Consider the following 19,907-nt stretch of genomic DNA (forward strand, 5'->3'; position numbering starts at 1 on the left):
CTTCTTCTTCTTCTTCTTCTTCTCTTCTTCTTCTTCTTCTTCTTCTTCTTCTTCTTCTTCTTCTTCTTCTTCTTCTTCTTCTTCTTCTTCTTCTTCTTCTTCTTCTTCTTCTTCTTCTTCTTCTTCTTCTTCTTCTTCTTCTTCTTCTTCTTCTTCTTCTTCTTCTTCTTCTTCTTCTTCTTCCCTTCTTCTTCTTCTTCTTCTTCTTCTTCTTTTCTTCTTCTTCTTCTTCTTCTTCTTCTTCTTCTTCTTCTTCTTCTCTTCTTCTTCTTCTTCTTCTTCTTCTTCTTCTTCTTCTTCTTCTTCTTCTTCTCTCTTCTTCTTCTTCTTCTTCTCTCTTCTTCTTCTTCTTCTTCTTCTTCTTCTTCTTCTTCTTCTTTCTTCTTCTTCTTCTTCTTCTTCTTCTCTTCTTCTTCTTCTTCTTCTTCTTCTCTTCTTCTTCTTCTTCTTCTTCTCTTCTTCTTCTTCTTTCTTCTTCTTCTTCCTTCTTCTTCTTCTTCTTCTTCTCTCTTCTTCTTTCTTCTTCTTCTTCTTCTTCTTTCTTCTTCTTCTTCTTCTTCTTCTTCTTCTTCTCTTCTTCTTCTTCTTCTTCTTCTTCTTCTTCTTCTTCTTCTCTTCTTCTTCTTCTTCTTCTTCTTCTTCTTCTTCTTCTTCTTCTTCTTCTTCTTCTCTCTTCCTTCTTCTTCTTCTTCTTTCTTCTTCTTCTTCTTCTTCTTCTTCTTCTTCTTCTTCTTCTTCTTCTTCTTCTTCTTCTTCTTCTTCTTCTTCTTCTTCTTCTTCTCTTCTTCTTCTTCTTCTTCTTCTTCTTCTTCTTCTTCTTCTTCTTCTCTTCTTCTTCTTCTTCTTCTTCTTCTTCTTCTTCTTCTTCTTCTTCTTCTTCTTCTTCTTCTTCTTCTTCTCTTCTTCTTCTTCTTCTTCTTCTTCTCTTCTTCTTCTTCTTCTTCTTCTTCTTCTTCTTCTTCTTCTTTCTTCTTCTTCTTCTTCTTCTTCTTCTTCTTCTTCTTCTTCTTCTCTTCTTCTTCTTCTTCTTCTTCTTCTTCTTCTTCTTCTTCTTCTTCTTCTTCTTCTTCTTCTTCTTCTTCTTCTTCTTCTTCTTCTCTTCTTCTTCTTCTTCTTCTTCTTCTTCTTCTTCTTCTTCTTCTTCTCTTCTTCTTCTTCTTCTTCTTCTTCTTCTCTCTTCTTCTTCTTCTTCTTCTTCTTCTTCTTCTTCTTCTTCTTCTTCTTCTTCTTCTCTTCTTCTTCTTCTTCTTCTTCTTCTTCTTCTCTTCTTCTTCTTCTTCTTCTTCTTCTTCTTCTTCTTCTTCTTCTTCTTCTTCTTCTTCTTTCTTCTCTTCTTCTTCTTCTTCTTCCTTCTTCTTCTTCTTCTTCTTCTTCTTTCTTCTTCTTCTTCTTCTTCTTCTTCTTCTTCTTTCTTCTCTTCTTCTTCTTCTTCTTCTTCTTCTTCTTCTTCTTCTTCTTTCTTCTTCTTCTCTTCTCTTCTTCTTCTTCTTCTTCTTCTTCTTCTTCTTCTTCTTCTTCTTCTTCTTCTTCTTCTTCTTCTTCTTCTTCTTCTTCTTCTTCTTCTTCTTCTTCTTCTTCTTCTTATTATTATTATTATAATAAATGCAATTCACTTGTTTTGGTCTTTGTTATACACTGTTGAAAGGTTTGAAATGTGTGTGTGTGTGTGTGTGTGTGTGTGTGTGTGTGTGTGTGTGTGTGTGTGATTTCTACTTTACACACGTTACTATCAAGATTGTTTTTATTTTTGATTTTTTTTCCCCCATAAATTCTCTAGACTTGTTTTTGAAAAAAAAATTAAAATGTTGTTTCTTTTTTCTCTCTCCAGAACTCAAGACTTTGGACTTCAAACGTCTTTAGAGGATGTGGGGAATGGAGGAAGTGGTGGTGGCCATTTTCCATCAACCCATCAGGAGCAGCAGACGTCACCGTACACTCCAGAGAAAGACCTATTTTCTCTATTGGAGGAAGTCTGCGAGAGATACCGCATAGCTGAAGGACAGGCGGTGGACGATGGTGAAGAGGGACAGAATCAAAATGGTTTGAACTCAAAGGAAGGATTTAACTGTGGCAGTGTTAACAGAATTAACAGAGTAGCAGCCATAACGATGGATGATGGTAATGATGATGATGATGATGACTGCCATGACTGTTCTAAGAAGTGCGACGATGATAGAGGGAGGACAACAGCAAGAAACAGGGACAGTTGTACCGAGAATTTATCTGAAAGAGATCAGAGTATTAGACGGAATCGAATTGTCAACAGCAGAGGAGGGGTTGTATCCTCTGCTTCCTCTCCCATCATCCACAGAGCCGCATCGGCCAATGATTGCAAACAGATTGGACTCGCCGCTAGAAAATCCGAAATGTTCCGTACAGTCAGTCTGTCTCCGATGAGATTTGGTCAGACGTCTTACTACACTCATCGATCTCTCCCTGATCTTGAATTCCTGTCCAGAGGATCTACTCCATCGAAAACAGGAAGCAAAGGACCAACCAGCCAACAGGATCCGAGACCGGATAGCCCCGATTCATCTCTGTTTGATCCTGTGAAAATTCCAATCATTCTGAGCCCCGTTTTTGTAGCCCATTCTAACTCCAATTCAAATTGTTCATCAGCCGTATCCTCCAATGCTCAACCTGTTGGAGCTGGCTATTGTTCATCTTCTACTTCCTACGGACCACGATCTACTTCCTGCTCAGTGAGGTCTGTCAACAGTTGCTGCAGTAGCAGATCTTCAGGTCTCCCTCCCAATAATCAAACCCCCACCAAAAACCGTTGTGTTTGCTCATCGCAAAGGTCCCAGAGCTCTCCGTCTAAATTTCCCGTGGCTAGCTTGCACTCCTCACCTTCACCGTCTTTGTCAACCTCTCCAAAGAAATCAAAATCTTGTGGGTCTCGATTGGTCGAAAGAATTCAAGAAAAGGGAGAACGAGACACGGGTCAGTGTCAGAGACATCCGAGGTCGTTGAGCTCTGATGCCATCATTCAGCAGAAGAGGATGAGAAATGTTAATCATCAAATAGAGGATTGCTGTGGGAGAGAAAGTGGAAGGTTGACTCGTTATAATAATTATCTTTATCATCACCACCATCAGCAACAACAGCATGCTGGACACTTGTTAGAAAATCACAGCTCATCATCGCCAAGACGTAATTATAGCAATGCGAGTAGGGGGAACGAAGATCAGGGTGATGTTATAGATGACAAAGATAAGCTTGGAGAAGAAGATGTTGACGATGATGCGGATTCTACAACTACCAACCCATCATCTCTTTCCTCCACAACATCTTCGTCCACGCCAACCACCACAGCCACCAATGCGGCTGTTAGCGGTGGTTACAAAAATAAATCTAGCAGTCGAGGGGGATCCAAAATCAAGACCAAAACAAGTAGCACAAGTGGGAAGTACATAGTCAACCCCAGTCCCACCCACACCAATACCAGTAGTCCGAGCCACTCCTCACCCACTGCCACCACTACAGCATCATCCTCATCCTCATCCTCATCCAACAACAACGACAATACCACTACCAGAAAGTCTATACCACCTCCACCACCCAGGCAAGCACCACCTCTGCTCACAAGACTCCCCATTGCCACTGGCAGAAGGGGCTCAGCCTCCTCATCTCCTTTGACCACTCCAACCTCTGAGAAATCCAGTCCGACTCGCCGGGGCAGAATTCCCGTACCCATCAACAAATCAAACAGTCTTGGAACAGTTTCCAAACCGGCATCCAGCGCCAACAATCCTACCCCTGTGTCCTCTGCTAAACTCAACAACACCAGTAACAAAAAAGACAGAGATCTCAACAGCAAACGACAAAGTTTGCCTAGTAACGGTCTTCGTAACACCACCCCTCTCTCCCCCTCTGGGAGAAAACTCAGTCCAGTCAAATCCAAATCAGTTGATTCAAAACTTAGATCCCCCGTGAAATCCAGTAATAATCTAAATTCTTTGCAGAGTGACAGGAAGTCACGAAGCGTTCCACGGACTCCTTCATCATCATCATCATCGTCTTCTTCTTCACCGCCAACATCAGCATTAAACGGGTCACCCTCTCCGTCTGGTTCTCCCAAGAAGAAGTTGGAAAGGGAGAGAATTAGTAAAAGCAAGCAGGATTTGAACAGTGGACGCGATACGAATGCAGTTGTTGAAAAGAAGGCAGTAGCAGGAGGGCTCAATGATGACAAATACGCCGAGGTTGGACATGATGATATGGAGGACGATCGAGTGTGCGAGAATTGTAATTGCATGGGAGAAGAGATGGGAGTGGAACAACAGGAAGTGAATGATTTTGATCACTGCAATGGTCAGGCGAGAGGTTGTGGAGATTGCTGCTGTGTCCGAGAACAGCAACAACAACATGGGAATGCGAGCTGTGGTGGAGAAAGTCACACCCATTCCACTGCGGGCCACTATTGTGGAGAGGATGAACTGGAGCATCTGCTGAATATCGATATTATTGATGGACGCGGATTGCCGGATATATCCACGGATTTGGAGAGGATTCTGTTCCAACCGCCTCATTTGGATTGTAACAATGCTGAAGACACGAAGAATGAGGGTGACCATGAGGATGATGAGGAATTGACCGTTATCAAAAATAATGATGAGGACGAAGGGGAAGAAAACGATGGCTGTTTGAGTCGAGGACAGGAAGGGAGCAGCGGAGAAGGGAGCGATACCACGGTTACCACGGCAACAGAAGAGGAAGATGGTTGTAGCGGCTGCAGTAGTGGTTGTAGTAGCGGTGGTGGAGGAATTAATGGGAATGTGCCTCAATACGAAATGCAGATTGATAATCCCGTTAGTCTTCTCAGCAACCACAACAACAACAACAACAACAACAACAACCATCACCACCACCACAGGATCAAGAAGCTGAAAAATGGTTTCGGTAACTTGGCCAATATGGGTGGATCGGGCAGTGGGTTGGCCTTGATGGCCAAAAAGAAATTACAAGAGGGAGGAGGAGTCGATTGTGACCATGACAGACAAGATGAAAATGAAAACGGTGTGGTGAGAAACAGTCAAGGAAAAAGTTGTGCTAAGGACATCATGAACAAGGAAAATAGAATTTCATCAGGTTCATCATCCAAATTGTCAGGAGTTATTTCAACGACGACGACCTCGGCTCTACCTCGACGTCGTCGGTCCGTTGACGAGGCTTATCCGGCTATGTCAGCGAGTCCGAATAGAATTCAGACAGGGGGAGTAACGTTGTCAGTCGCTGCTGCTGCTGCCGCTGCAGGGAAAATGGACGACAATGAAACTCTTGGACAGAGGTTGAAAGATAAACAACAACAACAACAACAACAACAACGGCAACAGCAAAAGGAAAACTTTAACATCGGTGGTGGTAACAATGATGCAACCTCTGCTGCTGCTGCTGTCGCTGCTGCTGTTCACCGAAGGTGGAGTACAGGGACGGCGTTTAACTTTGCAGATTTGTATGCTCTGAAGGAGGAGTCTTCGGGCAATTTGACAACGTCATCGACGGAATCTTCCTATGCCGATGGGATGACACACCACCACAACCGTTGCAATGGTGAGTGTGGTTTATTTTTTTATTTTTTCTTACACGACATAGAGGTTTTAGACACAATATTGATATGGAAAAGTGTTTTATAATGAAAGTCAGTTTTATTTTTTGGATGTTAAGACTTTTTATATGTGAAGTGTTTGTTTTTGATTGATGGCTGAAGAGGGTATTTGAGTCCGAATGTTCCGTTTTGATAGTTCTTTTGGAAGCTGTCAATTTTAAAATAATTAAAGAAACAAAATTTTTAAAAGTTAACATCCTCCCCCCCCCCCCCCCCCTCACACACACACAAAACAACTTGAGAGTTTATATAGTGCAATACCCACCAAACATGCTCAAAGCACTTTACAGGAGGTTCCAAGCCAGCAGTAACACTTAACATGTCGGACGAGACATGACGTCCGTACGATGTTGATATATTCATTATTATTCTATACTTTCTGTCATCTTTCAGGCAACTTCCAACACCAGCATTATGAAGAGATTGATGAGGAGCTGTTGATGAAATACCATCTGTGGCTGCAGGAGAGAAAACCTCTCAAGTCTTGTCTGAGGAAAAACAGATCTGGGTAAGTGATATGACATTTAGTGGTGGGATGGATGGATATGGATGGTTGGATGGATGGTTGATGGATTGGATATGGGTGGATGGATGAATGGATGGGTGAATATGGGTGGTTGGATAGCTGGGTGGATGGATGGATGGATGGATTGGTGGATGGATGGGTGAATATGGGCTGATAGATAGCTGGGTGGATGGATGGACGGATGGATGGATGGATGGGTTAGTGGACGGATGAATGGATGGATGGATTGGGGAATGGTTGGGTGGATGTGTAGATGGATTGATGGATGGATGGATTGATGGGTGGATTTACGGAGAGATGGGTGGATGTGTATATAGAAGTATAGATGGGTTGATGGATGAGTGGATGGATGAAAGATCGAGGGATGGATGGATGGATGGATGGATGAGTATATAAAAGCATGTTCTAAAACAGGCCTCAAGAGTTTTATTACATTCAAGATTGATTTTTATCCGTTAAGAATTCTCTACACAGAGGTAGTTACGTACCTTTTTTTTTTTTTTTTTTTATGGCTCTGAATTTTCTTTCCTTTATCTTAAAGAAGTGAACAAATGGTATGAAAGGTGCCAGACAAAGCAAGAAAGAAAAATATAAGAAAAAAAAAACCACCCCAAAAGATCAGTCTACCTTGTTGGGTATTTTTTGGGATGTTTTTTTTTCTTGCATTTTTCTTTCTCACCTGTGCCTGCTCCTTAATTTCTTAATTTGATATGTATTCAATCTTAGTAATTAGATTTTTGAAATATCTTATTGAAATTCTATATCTATTGTCTCCCCCCCCCCCCAAACACACACACCACTACAGTCTCCTTCAGGATGGCCCAGCCAAACCTCCCCGCCTGGCGGCCACCTCGGCCAAGAACCGATACTCTATTGCCTGCGATGGGAACAACCCTGTCCTGGTCCAGGAGGATGCCTTCCCCGATGTGACCACCACCACGGCCCTTCACGTGGATACAACCAACTATGGACTTCGAGGTCAGTTAACTGTGATTGGCCAAGAATCCCTAATATCGACCGCGACTATGTGGTCTTGTGGTATGACACTCGCTTTCAGATCGGAAGGTCCTGGGTTCGAGCCTCACTCGACGCATAGTTGAGTCCTTGGAGAAGGCTCTTTACTCACATTCTCTCACCGTATTCAGGTGTAAAATGAGTACCTGGTCGTTAACAGCGTTGTCTCTGTCCCAAAAAATTGTAATATCGCCTGACTGGTGTCATGTCTCGTCCTACATGTTATGTGTTGCTGTTGGCCAGGGACCCCTTGTAAAGCGCTTTGAGCACGTTTAGTGGATATTACGCTATATAAAAGCTCAAGTTTTTTTAAAAGTTTTAAATTTCAAAGGGGACCATGATATACTCTCACAGAAGAAAAACCCCCAAAAACCCTAAGTTTTGTGAAAACCAACACAACTTTTGTTTTGAACTAGAGGATAATGATAATAATCTAATTTATTTATAATGTAAACGTTGCTGCTCGAAACTCGAAGAAATAAATAACATGAAATTGAATGTAAGCTTTGATTTTATTACATGAACAGATCAAATGAATGTTTCGGGTTTCCCCTTTATCAACGAAACATGACGAATGAAACACTACAGATGAATGAGATAATATGGTAGTGACATTGCTGCCTAACAGGCGTCATGTCCCGTTTCACATGTTAAGTGTTGCTATTGGCTAGGGACCCTTTGTAAAGTGCTTTGAGCACGTGCAGTGGATTTTGAGCTATGTTTAAAAGCTCAAATCTTTTTCCTTTTTCAGATGTGTCGAAAAGGACTTTTGGGAAAGGATCCGCAGTTTTGAGTACCCAGAATGGGGAAAGCCACCAAGTCAGGTCAACGAAAGCAGCGTCCAAGTGTAGCCGAAGTCAGTCCACCTCATCGTCCACGTGTTCCACGTCTACCTCAACGTCCCTGTGCACCAGCGAGGAGTCAACCCGATCCAACAAGCGAGTCAGCTTTGCCTCCGAGGTGTCGTTCCATTCTCCCCAGTGTTCCCTGAAGATATCGGCTTCCCCGAGGAGGAAGAGGAAAGACGGAGGAAAAAGTAGAGACGGAGGAGGAGGGAGGAGCGTTGAGAAAGAAGTGGAGGAGATTGAGATGGACGGAGAGGTGATTACTCTACGTTTGAAAGGTAAGTGGTCGAAATGAAGAAAAAAAAGAAGAAAAAAAGATATCGACTTCCCCGAGGAGGAAGAGGAAAGACGGAGGATAAAGTAGAGATGGAGGAGGAGGAGGAGGAGGAGGAGGGAGGAGCGTTGAGAAAGAAGTGGAGGAGATTGAGATGGACGGAGAGGTGATTACTCTGCGTTTGAAAGGAGGAGTGGTCGAAATGAAGAAAAAAAAAAAGAAAAGAAAAAAAGGCAGTCCTTCAGAGCCATCAGGCTCATGGAGCTGGATCGAGTTTATCACCGTTTCTATAGCGTGAACTAGACAATAACAATTGCTTGCTATCCTTTGGATAGGATGCAGGTCTATTGCAAAGTACTTTTTCTGCCAATTCTATTAGATTCAGCTACCCATTCATTGCTGGGTGGACAGGGGGGGGGGGGGGGGGGGAAGGTCAGAAAGAAATGTCAACTGCACCCAGGATCGATCTCGGTCCCTTTGCGTGTGATGCGAGTGCTCTACCAACTGAGCTGTCGGGACCCCCAAATGAAATGAAGAAAGGTAGGAAAAATCAAGGGTTAATGGTATAAGTTATATATAAAGATAGCATAAAAACAAACATAGCACAGGACAGTAAGTATGTAATCTTTCGCAGCCATTCAGCCTTTGGAGCCAGAGTTTATCCCAGATTCTATAACATGAAGCAGACAAATAGCAATTGCTTGCTATCCTTTGGATAGGATGCAGGTCTATTGCAAAGTACTTTTTCTGCCAATTCTATTAGATTCAGCTACCCATTCATTGCTGGGTGGACAGGGGGGGGGGGGGAAGGTCAGAAAGAAAGAAATCTCAACTGCACCCAGGATCGATCTCTGTCCCTTTGCGTGTGAAATGAGTGCTCTACCAACTGAGCTGTCGGGACCCCCAAATGAAATGAAGAAAGGTAGGAAAAATCAAGGGTTTATAATGGTTTAAGATATATATAAAAAAAAAAAAACCCAAAAAAATTATGCCCTTCCCGCCACGACATCATAAGACATCGTTGCCTAGGCATTCCACGAAGAAATATAGATAATTCATCAAACAAGATGTCTGATGTCAACAGGAATCACCCATGTTGTCCAAGTGAGCAAATTGGGGGTTAATAATCTTGCTCAAGGAAAAACACGAAAGTGCCTGAAGCGGGGCTCGAACCCGGGACCTTCCGGGTCACAGTGCAATGCCTTAATCACTCGGCCACATCGCCCCCCCGCCCGTTATATATAAAGATAGCATAAAAACAAACATAGGACAGACAGTAAGTATGCAATCTTTCGTAGCCATTCAGCCCTTGGAACCGGAGTTTATCCCAGATTCTATAGCATGAAGCAGACAAATAGTCATTGCTTGCTACCCTTTGGATAGGATTCTGGTTTTGTCGCAAAGTACTTTCTGCCAGACCCAGCTGGCCAGCTACCCAATCATTGCTGGGTGGACTAGGGATCGATTTTGGCCCCTTCGCATGTGAAGCGATTGCTCTACCAAATGAGCTATCGTGACCCCCCCCCCCCTATTTCTCATAAGAATAAAAGGCAAGTGTATTAATATTGCACGACATGCATTAGTCGTAAAAGCAGAGTGAGATCTGTACAAAATAGGGTTTAAAGTATCTGAATAATATATATCCATTAATCTTTTTTTAAAACTCCCCTCCCCCCTCCACCCAAAATCTACTCAGACAAGAAATCAAACTGTTCCCGGTCAAAGTCATCGTCCGGCACTACCACCAACAACAACGGAACCACAAATACCTCTGCTGCTAATTCCAAACTCACCATCGACACAAATGGTCATGGTGGAACCACCACCACGACCACCAAAACCACCTCAGCCACCGCATCATCTCCATCGCCGTCATCGACAGCCACCACTACCGCATCACTTACCACGTCGTCACAGGACGAGTCGGCGGCCAGGATGGAGTTTGTCGTTTCGACCTCTGGTTCCGAGAGTGGGGGAGTCGTTGGAGGAACTGTAACAGATGGCAGTGCCACGCTTATGGAGAACAGCAATCTAGGTTTGTGTTGACGTTGATTTCACATATTATGTTATATACAGTGAATAACATAATCAGTAGGATGGTGAAAAGGTTTGAACTGAGATATTGCCAAGTTTAGTTAGAAGGTCAATTTTTTAAAATCAAAAATGAATTCTTGTTCATAAATGATTAAATCAACCCCTTTTGTACATCTTCGGGAAATATCAAAGCTTAATTTCACTTCTAAATATTTTTTACAGCTAGTCAAGTTGAAAAAGTATGAAATTTGAGAACCTGCTTTCATGTGTAACCGCCTATCCTTGCTTCCTCCACCATGCTTCTTCTTCAAAGAAAAAATGATTTTAAAAAATGGAGCTTTATATAGCGCAATATCCACTAAATGTGCTCAAAGCGCTTTACAAGGGGTCCATGGTCAACAGCAACATTTAACATGTCGGACGGGACTTAATGCCTGTCAGGCGATATTACAATTTTTTTCCGGACAGAGACAACGCTGTTGACGGCCAGGTACTCGTTTTACACCTGAGTACGGTGAGAGAATGTGAGTAAAGAGCCTTCTCCAAGGACTCAACTATGCGCTGAGCGCGAGGCTCGAACCCTGGACCTTCCGATCCGAAAGCGAGTGTCATACCACTAGACCACATAGCCGCACATCTATACGTCAACTATTTCTTGGCCTCCCCCCCAGGTCTACTTCCTGAGTTCAGTTATGTTAATAACATTCATCTGGCATGTCTTTTTATTTTTCATTTTGTATTATTTACTTACTCCATTCCAGCTCTTCTAAGGGGTGTTGCTCATGCATGTGAGTCATTGCTGCAACACTTTGCCCAGGCCAAAGATCCGTTTGAAAAGGTGAGAGAATGAGAAGTAATTCCAATACTCTTCAACAGTCGTTTAGTCACTTCCTTCCTAATGACGCATGGTAACTTAGTAACACTGGCTCTAAACTATCGGAACAATGGCGGACGCCCGTACAAAATATTTCTCCGGCGAGCATAAAAGCGTTTCCAGAGGAAAAAAAAACAACATAAATTTGATCATGTTTTGACTTTTACACATTCTGATCACAAGGCATATGAAAAGGGAATGAAATTTCTAGCCAGCATGAAGAATAAAAAGTAGTGATTTTCTTTGTTTACAACCAAGATGTCCGCCGTTGCCGGGCTGTGTGACATCAGACTACTGAATCCTATTGCAACACGTATCATGTAGGATGTGACATGACGCCTGTTAGGCAATATTACAATTTTTTCGGACAAAGACAACTCTGTAAACGGGCCAGGTACTCATTTTTACATCAGAGTACAGTGAGATAATGTGAGTAAAGAGCCTTTTCCAAGGACTCAACTATGCGCCGAGCGTGCTCAAACACCAGACCATCCGATCCGAAAGCGAGTGTCATACCACAAGACCACATAGCCGTTTATATATTCATGATAGAGGCAGGGCTGTAACTGAATGGCTAGGTTTATAAAACATGCGGCTATGGTCTATGGTCTTGTGGGTCAACACTTGGCTTTGTACTGGAAGGTCCAAGGTTTGAATCCTGCTCTGAGCAGTGCATAGTTGAGTCCTTGGAAAAGGATGCGAGGGTGAGGTGACTTGCTCAAGGCCACACAGTGCAGCAGGTACTCAAACAGTACTTTTCAGGTACGAAGCAAAGACCGTACCGCTGAGCGACGCTGGATATTGCAACTATATAAATACTCGAGTTTTAATTAATTTTTTAATAAAAGATACTTTATTAATTGTTTTCCTTCTTATTTTCTTCCATTCAAAAAATAATTTGAAAACTTTTTCTTTCGATCAGCTCCGACTAGGAAGTTCCTTGGACAGTCCCGAAGTTGCAGCTCTAGTCTATTGTGAGTTGTGCCCAGCGGTGGAGAGAGTGGTCTCCCATGGTCTGCGGGATCACGAGGCTGGAGTGCACATTTTTGGGAAAGTCAGGCTCACTCCTTGGAGAGTTGCAGAGATGTCGTCAGAGTTGGGTGAGAATAACGATGACGATGGTGATGACGGTGGAGGTGATGATGATGATGATGATGATGATGATAATGATGATGATGAATGGTGATGGTGACGATGATGGAGGTGATGATGATGATGGTGATGGTGATGAATGGTGATGATGATGAAGATTATTATTATTATTAATAATAGTACTCTACTACTTAAATTATGATGACAATGATGTCTTCAACTACTACCACCACCACCACCACTACCACTATTACTAACACTATTGCTAGTATCACTACTACTACTAGTACTACTACTACTACTACTACTACTACTACTACTACTACTACTACTACTACTACTACTACTACTACTACTACTACTACTACTCTATTTCTACCACTTACTTACTTATCCGAACCAGCGACCACCTGAGCTCTAGCCCTTCGGTCTTGTGCCATGACGTAGAAGTTAGACGTCTTTTGCAGTTGTTCCAGGTGACTATAAAGTGTGTTACTGATGCTTGGATTTGGTGGAGGGAGGAATGTGCATCTCAGGTCTTCAAGAGGTTGACATTCAAGCACTAAAACCATCCCAACTTTGTTCAAGGATAAACTGCGTATTTGACCTGCTTTGTCTTTTCCCTCCAGGTCCTTACACACGTCCCTTGCATGAATTGGCCCAGGGTCTCCGACACGCACAAGCCATGACGTCATCCAAGCACAGATTCTATGCCTTTGTGGCTGGCTTACTCAAGTAAGTACACTGCAAAACAAGTAATAACAGCACAGTACTGTTGTGCCTTATGTCCAACACATCGGGACCATAAAAGTTAATTGGCTTGAATTGAAGTCTTTGGTTTGAGAGTTTTTGCAAAGATGTGGGTCATTTAAATAAATCGGTATTTAAAGAGCAAGTGTTCATGACAAATTTTTAAGCATAGCTGCCAACCAGTACGATAAAATCGTACGATTTGGCCAACCCAGAAACAGAAAAAAAATCCAGAAAAAAAAAGAAAAAAAAGAAGAAAATCTGATAAAATTATCAGTAATTTTTTCTGTCACCACCTCCCCATCCTTTATGCCTACCCAGTATGATGATAAAGGTAAGCTTCTCTTAGTATTACAGTTCTGACCATTCTAGTACTTAAGTAAATTAATAAATATGCCATTTTAAGACATGAATTGGGCATCAGCGCCGCACCGCGTATAATAATACGTTTTTGAATTTTGAAAAGTTGGCAGCTATGTATTTAAGTGTGTGTTTTTTCCAGGGTAATAACAAGAAATGAAGTGAGTAAGAAAGTGCCAGAAGACAATAGAGAATAGAAATTTCGTGGCAGCTCAAACCCATGACCTTACTGGTACGACAACTTCGCCTGGCTGGGGAGTGTGTGACTATTGTACTCATTTTACACCTGCAGATAGTGAGAGAATAGTGATAGAAACCTTTTTTTTCTCTCTCCGTTCCCAGTCTCCGCCTGTTAGATTTCTGGTTGGCTTACGTCCGGACCAAGGACAGCCTGGTGTCAAGGGTGTATCATGAAGACGCCTGTCTACGTGCTTCTCTCAAGGGTGTTTTGGAGCAGTCCTTCAACAGCTTGATGATAGCCCTGCAGCCGCTGGCCGTTTTGCCTTTCCAGATTGACTTTGGACCAATCAGCACACTCGTCATGAGCGAGAGCTTCATCGCCATGACAACCAGCATTAGCAGTTTTGAAAATACTCAGGTTAGTAGAAAGTTAACAGTGGTCCTTGAGAGCCGTGAGAGGCTCATGGAGCCGGAGTTTATCCCGGTTTCTATAACGTGAAACTGAATAAAGCAATTGCCTGCTACCCTTTGGATTGGACGCCGGTTTATTGCAAAGTACTTTCCGCCAGATCGAACAGACACAGTTGGCCGCTATGCTTTAGGAAACTCGGCACATCCGTTACGATTCAATGAGCATTTTTTTCTTATTCAGATTTATGTGTGGACAGGGGTGGGGGTGGGAGGGAGGGGGTAGATAAAAATCTTGACTTCATTCGGGATCGACCTCGATCCCTTTGTGTGAAGTGATTGCCCTACCTACCACCTGATCTATTGGGATTCCCCAGGTTAGCAAAGGACTGGAATTATTACAGGCTTGCCAACCAGTTTGATACTGGGTGGGGATCCTGACCTCCCATAGGGGGCAGGGAGGTACATGCTGTGTCTTCTATCCCCCCATACCTGTTTTCCAATTGTTTCCTGTCATTGTCTTGGAATGAGATTACTTAGTTTTGTCCTGATCCTTGCCGGAGTTCCTTGACTGGGAGGGAAACAGTCGAATGTATAGTTATAGTTTTGGGAGATGATATTTTTTTCCTTGTAAATCATCTCTCTGTTATGCATTGTATTATGTTTAGTTTACATATTATATTATATGATTGGTAAACATTTGAGTGTATTCCTCTTAGTTGGGACCTGTGCTTGTGTCTGGATGAGACTTTTAGGTGATCTCAAACTAAGTACTTTGAAGGTGTGCTCTTGGAATTTACATCTGTTCCCTATTTGAACCCGTTCCACTTTGTCTTACCTTTTCTTTTGCGCTTTAATTGTAATTCTAGAACTTTTAATTATCCCATTCGCTTCCTTTTTACTGGCGCTGATATGACCTTAATGTGTTGCAAGCGCCGTAAAACCCTTAAAAAATAAAAATAAATAAAAAACCAGTTTGATAATATCTCTTATTCAGACTTGTAGAATGTCTGACAATTGGGAACAAAAGTGTGATGACAAAAAAACTGGTTCCAATCTCATTGGAAGTCTAAAACCAACTCCTCTGGAGGACTGAATGCATACCTGGTGTAAATTGATCTTATGGTTTCAGAGTGATGGCATCTTATATTCTAGTTTAAAAATTATGCTGGTCGTCAATAAATATCATCCATCCTCGCTCTTTTTATGTCCCGTAATCCTAAGAATCTGCCCATATACATCCTGTTACTAAAATAGTTATGCCACCTTATGATTCAATTTGCAATCTATTCATTATGAGTCCTCTGAAGGGAACTGGTTACATACACACTTCCAAGGAGTGGAGAGCCCGAGATGGTCATTACTTCAATATCGATGACACATTAGATGATCTAATCCTAAGATTCTGCCTAAACATCCAGCTACTAAAATAGTTATGCCACCTTATGATTCAACTGGTTACATACACACTTCCAAGGAGTGGAGAGCCCAAGGTTCAATATCGATGACACATCAGATGATCTAATCCTAAGATTCTGCCAAAATATCCTGCTACTAAAATAGTTATGCCACCTTATGATTCAATTTGCAACCTATTCATTACCAGTCCTCTGACCAGATCTGGTTACATACACACTTCCAAGGAGTGGAGAGCCCGCGGTGGTCAGCACTTCAATATCAATGTAGCAATGACTATGAACATTTTTTTCCCTATTTTTGTGGAGGAATGCTACGTTTAAATCAAAGCCCTATCTCCACTGAGTAAAAATCTATTTGAATTTTGAAAATCCATTCATAAATAAAAAAGTTATGCAGTTTCAAATATGTCATACCTTTACTAATTTTGTGCCAAATTTCAGACATATTTATTGATAAAAAGCTTGGTAATTAATTTTTCAAAATAGCATATACAAAACGGCTTCGTCCCATATTATTTTGTCGCGAATTTGGGCACTTCGTGAGCGAAAAAGAGGCCCAAAGATTTGTGCGGGATAGTCATTGCTAATCAATGACACATCAGATATTGTGGTGCTAGGCCATGAATACATTTGAAATGATGCAAGTGGCTTGCTAGGGTAAACAAATGAAGCATTATGGATTGCATTGAGTCTTGTGAATATAGGGAATGAGATTAGCGGAAGAGTAGCGTCCCTTGATTGGACGTCACCGGCGGAAAAGTTATTAGAGAGAGAACGTGATGTTGGTTGTGCGCACAGACTATGGGTGACATCCAATCAAGGGACGCTACTCTTCCGCTAATCTCATTCCCTGTTGTTGTTGATTTCATGTATATACTGTAAGTGATAAGATTCACATACTATCATATCAGCACACCTGCCAAGTACTAGGAAAAATTTGTAGAGTTACGAACTTTTGACTACTACAGCTACAGGACTGCATTTGTCTCTTTGACTCAATAAATCTTGTTGAAAAGGAAAATCACTTCCTTTGATCCTATATTCAGGACTTTGAAGCATTTGTGGATCATCATGATTGCAAATTATTATTTGTAATGCTATTTATAGTGACTTTTCCCTTGTAAACTACGACTACAAATTTATAGAATTTCAAGTTGGCAGCTCTATATCAGCAAAGAAGTATTGACACTAGTGCATAGTAATGAAGGATTTTGCGTACAATAGTTTGTGATAAAATCATGATTAATCCCAAATACATTAGTTATTTCAGGTTGTTTTAAAAAATGTATATAGTATATATATATATAACACAAGAGGGGGTCCTGATAGGTCAGTTGGTAGAGCACTCGCTTCATGATCAAGGGGACTGAGATCAATCCCAGCGTCGTGCCCAAAGGGTAAAAGCAATTATTTGCCATTGTCTGTTTCACGCTATAGAAACTGGGGTAAACTACGAGCCTCATGGCTCTGAAGGACTACCACACAATACATTATTTTATATGTGACCCTCCGTCTCAAAACGGTATTATGTCGGGATGATTCAGACCCCAAAAAGTGAATTTAGAGATAGAATGATGAGAAATTGGAGCTTATAAGTTTTTGCAATGCAAGAAATAGTCTTTATACTCCAGCATAACGTACAGAAATTAAACCCAAGTTGGATATTTGTGGCTATGAATTCAATTTCCCTTACTGAGTGGATCCCGACATAATACCGCTTTGATACGGTGGGTCACATATATCATTAAAGTAAGCAAATGTCACTTTTGCTAGTTTGTTAAATCAATGATGATATAATAGGTGAAATGTTCTTGATAAAAGCTCTTATTTATTTTATTATTGGCCTTTTCATATCTCTCCAGACATCACCTGTTGAAAACCCCAAATCTTGTATCGACAACAAGAAAGAAATGGTTGCTTCAGTACCTGCACCAACTCAACCTCAACTACCATCATCATCAACAACATTGAATGCATCATCAACTGCATCGTCACACAAAACTCCGGCCCCAGTACTTAATCCAGATGCAGTCAACTCGGTACCTGCTGAAACCTCATCGACTACCACCACCATGTCTTCCAACGCTGCTACAGCATCATCATCATCATCAGCAGTAGCACCATCTACTACATCAGCAACAACAACAACAAATAACCAAACGCCAACATGGAAAGCCAGTTTGTCCAGTGCATTTGCTTCCATGGCTGCTAAAATCACTGCCCCTAATACCAACAGTAGTCATACTCCACAACCGGATAATGTGGACGGCCTGAAGAATATTTCATCCACATCGAAGAAACTGGGGGCGACGGAAGGACCAGAGACTGAGAAGGGGAAAGACTGTGTGGCTGAAATCGCATCGAATCATAAAAAGTTGGAAGATGCGGAGAGAGAAGAGGTTGTCGGTGATTTAAAGTGTAAGAATAATGAAAAATTGAGTGACGGCTCGTCCCATGTTGTGGTCAAAGGTCATGCGAGAAAAGCCTCCACTGCTAAGAATATCGATTTGGAGAAGTATGCCGATCTCTTTGTTCAGGAAGAAGATGAAGTCGCAAAGGACAGCAGTGAGAAAGAGATGAAAGAGAAGAATAAAGGGGGGGAGGTAGTTCCTGGCATTGACAAAAGTGACAAGTCTAAGATAAAGTCGATTTTTGACATGATTCAAAAAGAGAATGATCTGGAGAATGTGAGATTTTACAGAGAGACGACGAGGTCGAGGGGTGCTGTACAACAACAAAACAAGTGCGAAAGTTCAAAGGTTTCCGCAGACTCTGAGAAAGTCTTGAAGAAGGAGGTGAAGGAGATTAGAAACTTGAAAAACGTCGATACCTCATCAACATCGACGACTAAAGTAAATAATAATACGTCCGAGTTAAATAACATCAATAGGAACAATGTGAATAATAAAATTGACAATAAAATTATTGACAGTGATTCTAAGAAAATTTTCAGGAACCAAGAATCTGCATCTGCTTTCCCCTATCCATCCGTCAAGTCTTCCAGTTCTAATGCTCCCCCTTCACTCAATAACAACACAACAACCAACATCACCAAACCAAAACCACAGCCATCATCATCCGTTCCTTCATCAGTATCATCTCATCCTCATTCCGGCCATATTCCACCACCACCGTCCTCACAATCATCAGTAACCAGCGCTGCCAAAAAGTCACTTCCTGTTGGGAAAAAATCATCCGCTAACACTGCTACCGCAAACAATACAGCTTCCTCTAATAAAACTGCTAGCACCACTAAACCTGTCCCATCCACATCATTACCGACATCAGTAGCCACGCCCCCACCAGCCACTCCTCCTATTGCTCCAGTTAAGCCTAAAAAATCACGATCTGGATTCAGTTTTCTCTCCTTCTTTGACCGTCTGCTTCTTCCAAAGTCATCTTCATCATCAGCTGCTTCGACATCAAATGATAAGACAGCAAATGCTGTGGTAAATACAACTGATAATGACAGTGAAGAACTTACAGCCAAAGTAGATAAGATAGGCACCAGTATAGACACTAATGAAAAAGAGGAAGAAGATCTGGTGGACAATGAAGAACAAGACCACCATCAGTTCCACAGCGATTCAAAGATCAACAGTGAATCGGGCACGTCGCTGAGGACTCAAAACAGCAACGACACAGATGATCGTAGTTATCGGTCGACCAACAGTCCTCAGATCATCAGCAACGAGGGTGTGTTCATCAATCCTTTATCAGACGTGTCCAGTTTGAGCCAGTCAGATCAGAAATCGGATGGGCAGAAATCACTATCCAGAGATTCTACAGTTGAGAAGTTCAATAACGGTGCAAGGCATGATGGGAAAAGTGGAGATGGCGATGACTGCAGGGAGGAAGAGGTGAAGACACCCATTGATAATGATGAAGTAACAGAGGAGGGTGAAATCCAAAAAGATATAAAATCAAATCTAGCCGTAGCAGACTACGAAGATAGAGACACGGATTATTCATCTGTGGACACAACTCCTGTCAAATTAAGAAGACATAAATGTTACGACTTGCAGTCGGAATCTTTGAACGTGGTCAATTTTAACAATGATGAGGACAGAGTGGACGATGTGGAATTGAGACAAAATAACGATAAAGTTTTGCTTCGGACACGAGCTCAAAGTAGTAGCCCTGCTCCACGGCGTTCCAAGTCTGCACCAAAGCGTTGGTCTGTGCAGAATCCCGACACAAGGAAAATCATCAAGGAAGAGAAGGAAATGAACTGCAAGATTGTGACGACGGCCGGAGCCGTGAGAAACAAGATGGCTGAGAATTTTGTATGCAACAAATCACCTCGTCCATTCAGTATCTGCAACCCGTCTGACTTCAGCTCGACGGAAAGCCTTCCGGAAAACTGTAGACCTTTGTCACTGTACGATTCACCTTTTGGATTCCACGACGGACGTAGATTTGGTACCAGAGGATCATCTTTGGAGACCCAGGCAGCTGGCACCACCGGTAGTGAGCCCAGTAGTAATAGCAATTCCACCACTTCGTCATCGTTGCGGACGTTGT

At 42.1% G+C, this 19,907-nt stretch overlaps 1 protein-coding gene across 1 annotated transcript in view; it reads left to right on the forward strand.

The window, feature by feature from the left end:
• LOC144960706 (uncharacterized) overlaps nucleotides 1–19,907 on the forward strand; it is a 50,881-nt gene that overhangs the window by 26,049 nt on the left and 4,925 nt on the right. The window contains exons 14-23 of the mRNA XM_078893996.1: nucleotides 1,829–5,553; nucleotides 6,002–6,116; nucleotides 6,940–7,112; nucleotides 7,900–8,271; nucleotides 9,964–10,302; nucleotides 11,063–11,139; nucleotides 12,098–12,275; nucleotides 12,897–13,002; nucleotides 13,720–13,975; nucleotides 17,246–19,907. The exon at nucleotides 17,246–19,907 is cut by the window's right edge and continues 811 nt beyond it. Of these exons, the coding sequence (XP_078750122.1) occupies nucleotides 1,829–5,553; nucleotides 6,002–6,116; nucleotides 6,940–7,112; nucleotides 7,900–8,271; nucleotides 9,964–10,302; nucleotides 11,063–11,139; nucleotides 12,098–12,275; nucleotides 12,897–13,002; nucleotides 13,720–13,975; nucleotides 17,246–19,907 (8,003 nt within the window). The remainder of the gene's footprint in view (nucleotides 1–1,828; nucleotides 5,554–6,001; nucleotides 6,117–6,939; nucleotides 7,113–7,899; nucleotides 8,272–9,963; nucleotides 10,303–11,062; nucleotides 11,140–12,097; nucleotides 12,276–12,896; nucleotides 13,003–13,719; nucleotides 13,976–17,245) is intronic.

The sequence above is a fragment of the Berghia stephanieae genome, chromosome 15 (assembly GCF_034508935.2).
Source record: "Berghia stephanieae isolate SIO BIC M18660-M18661 chromosome 15, UCSD_Bste_1.3, whole genome shotgun sequence".
NCBI lineage: Eukaryota > Metazoa > Mollusca > Gastropoda > Nudibranchia > Aeolidiidae > Berghia > Berghia stephanieae.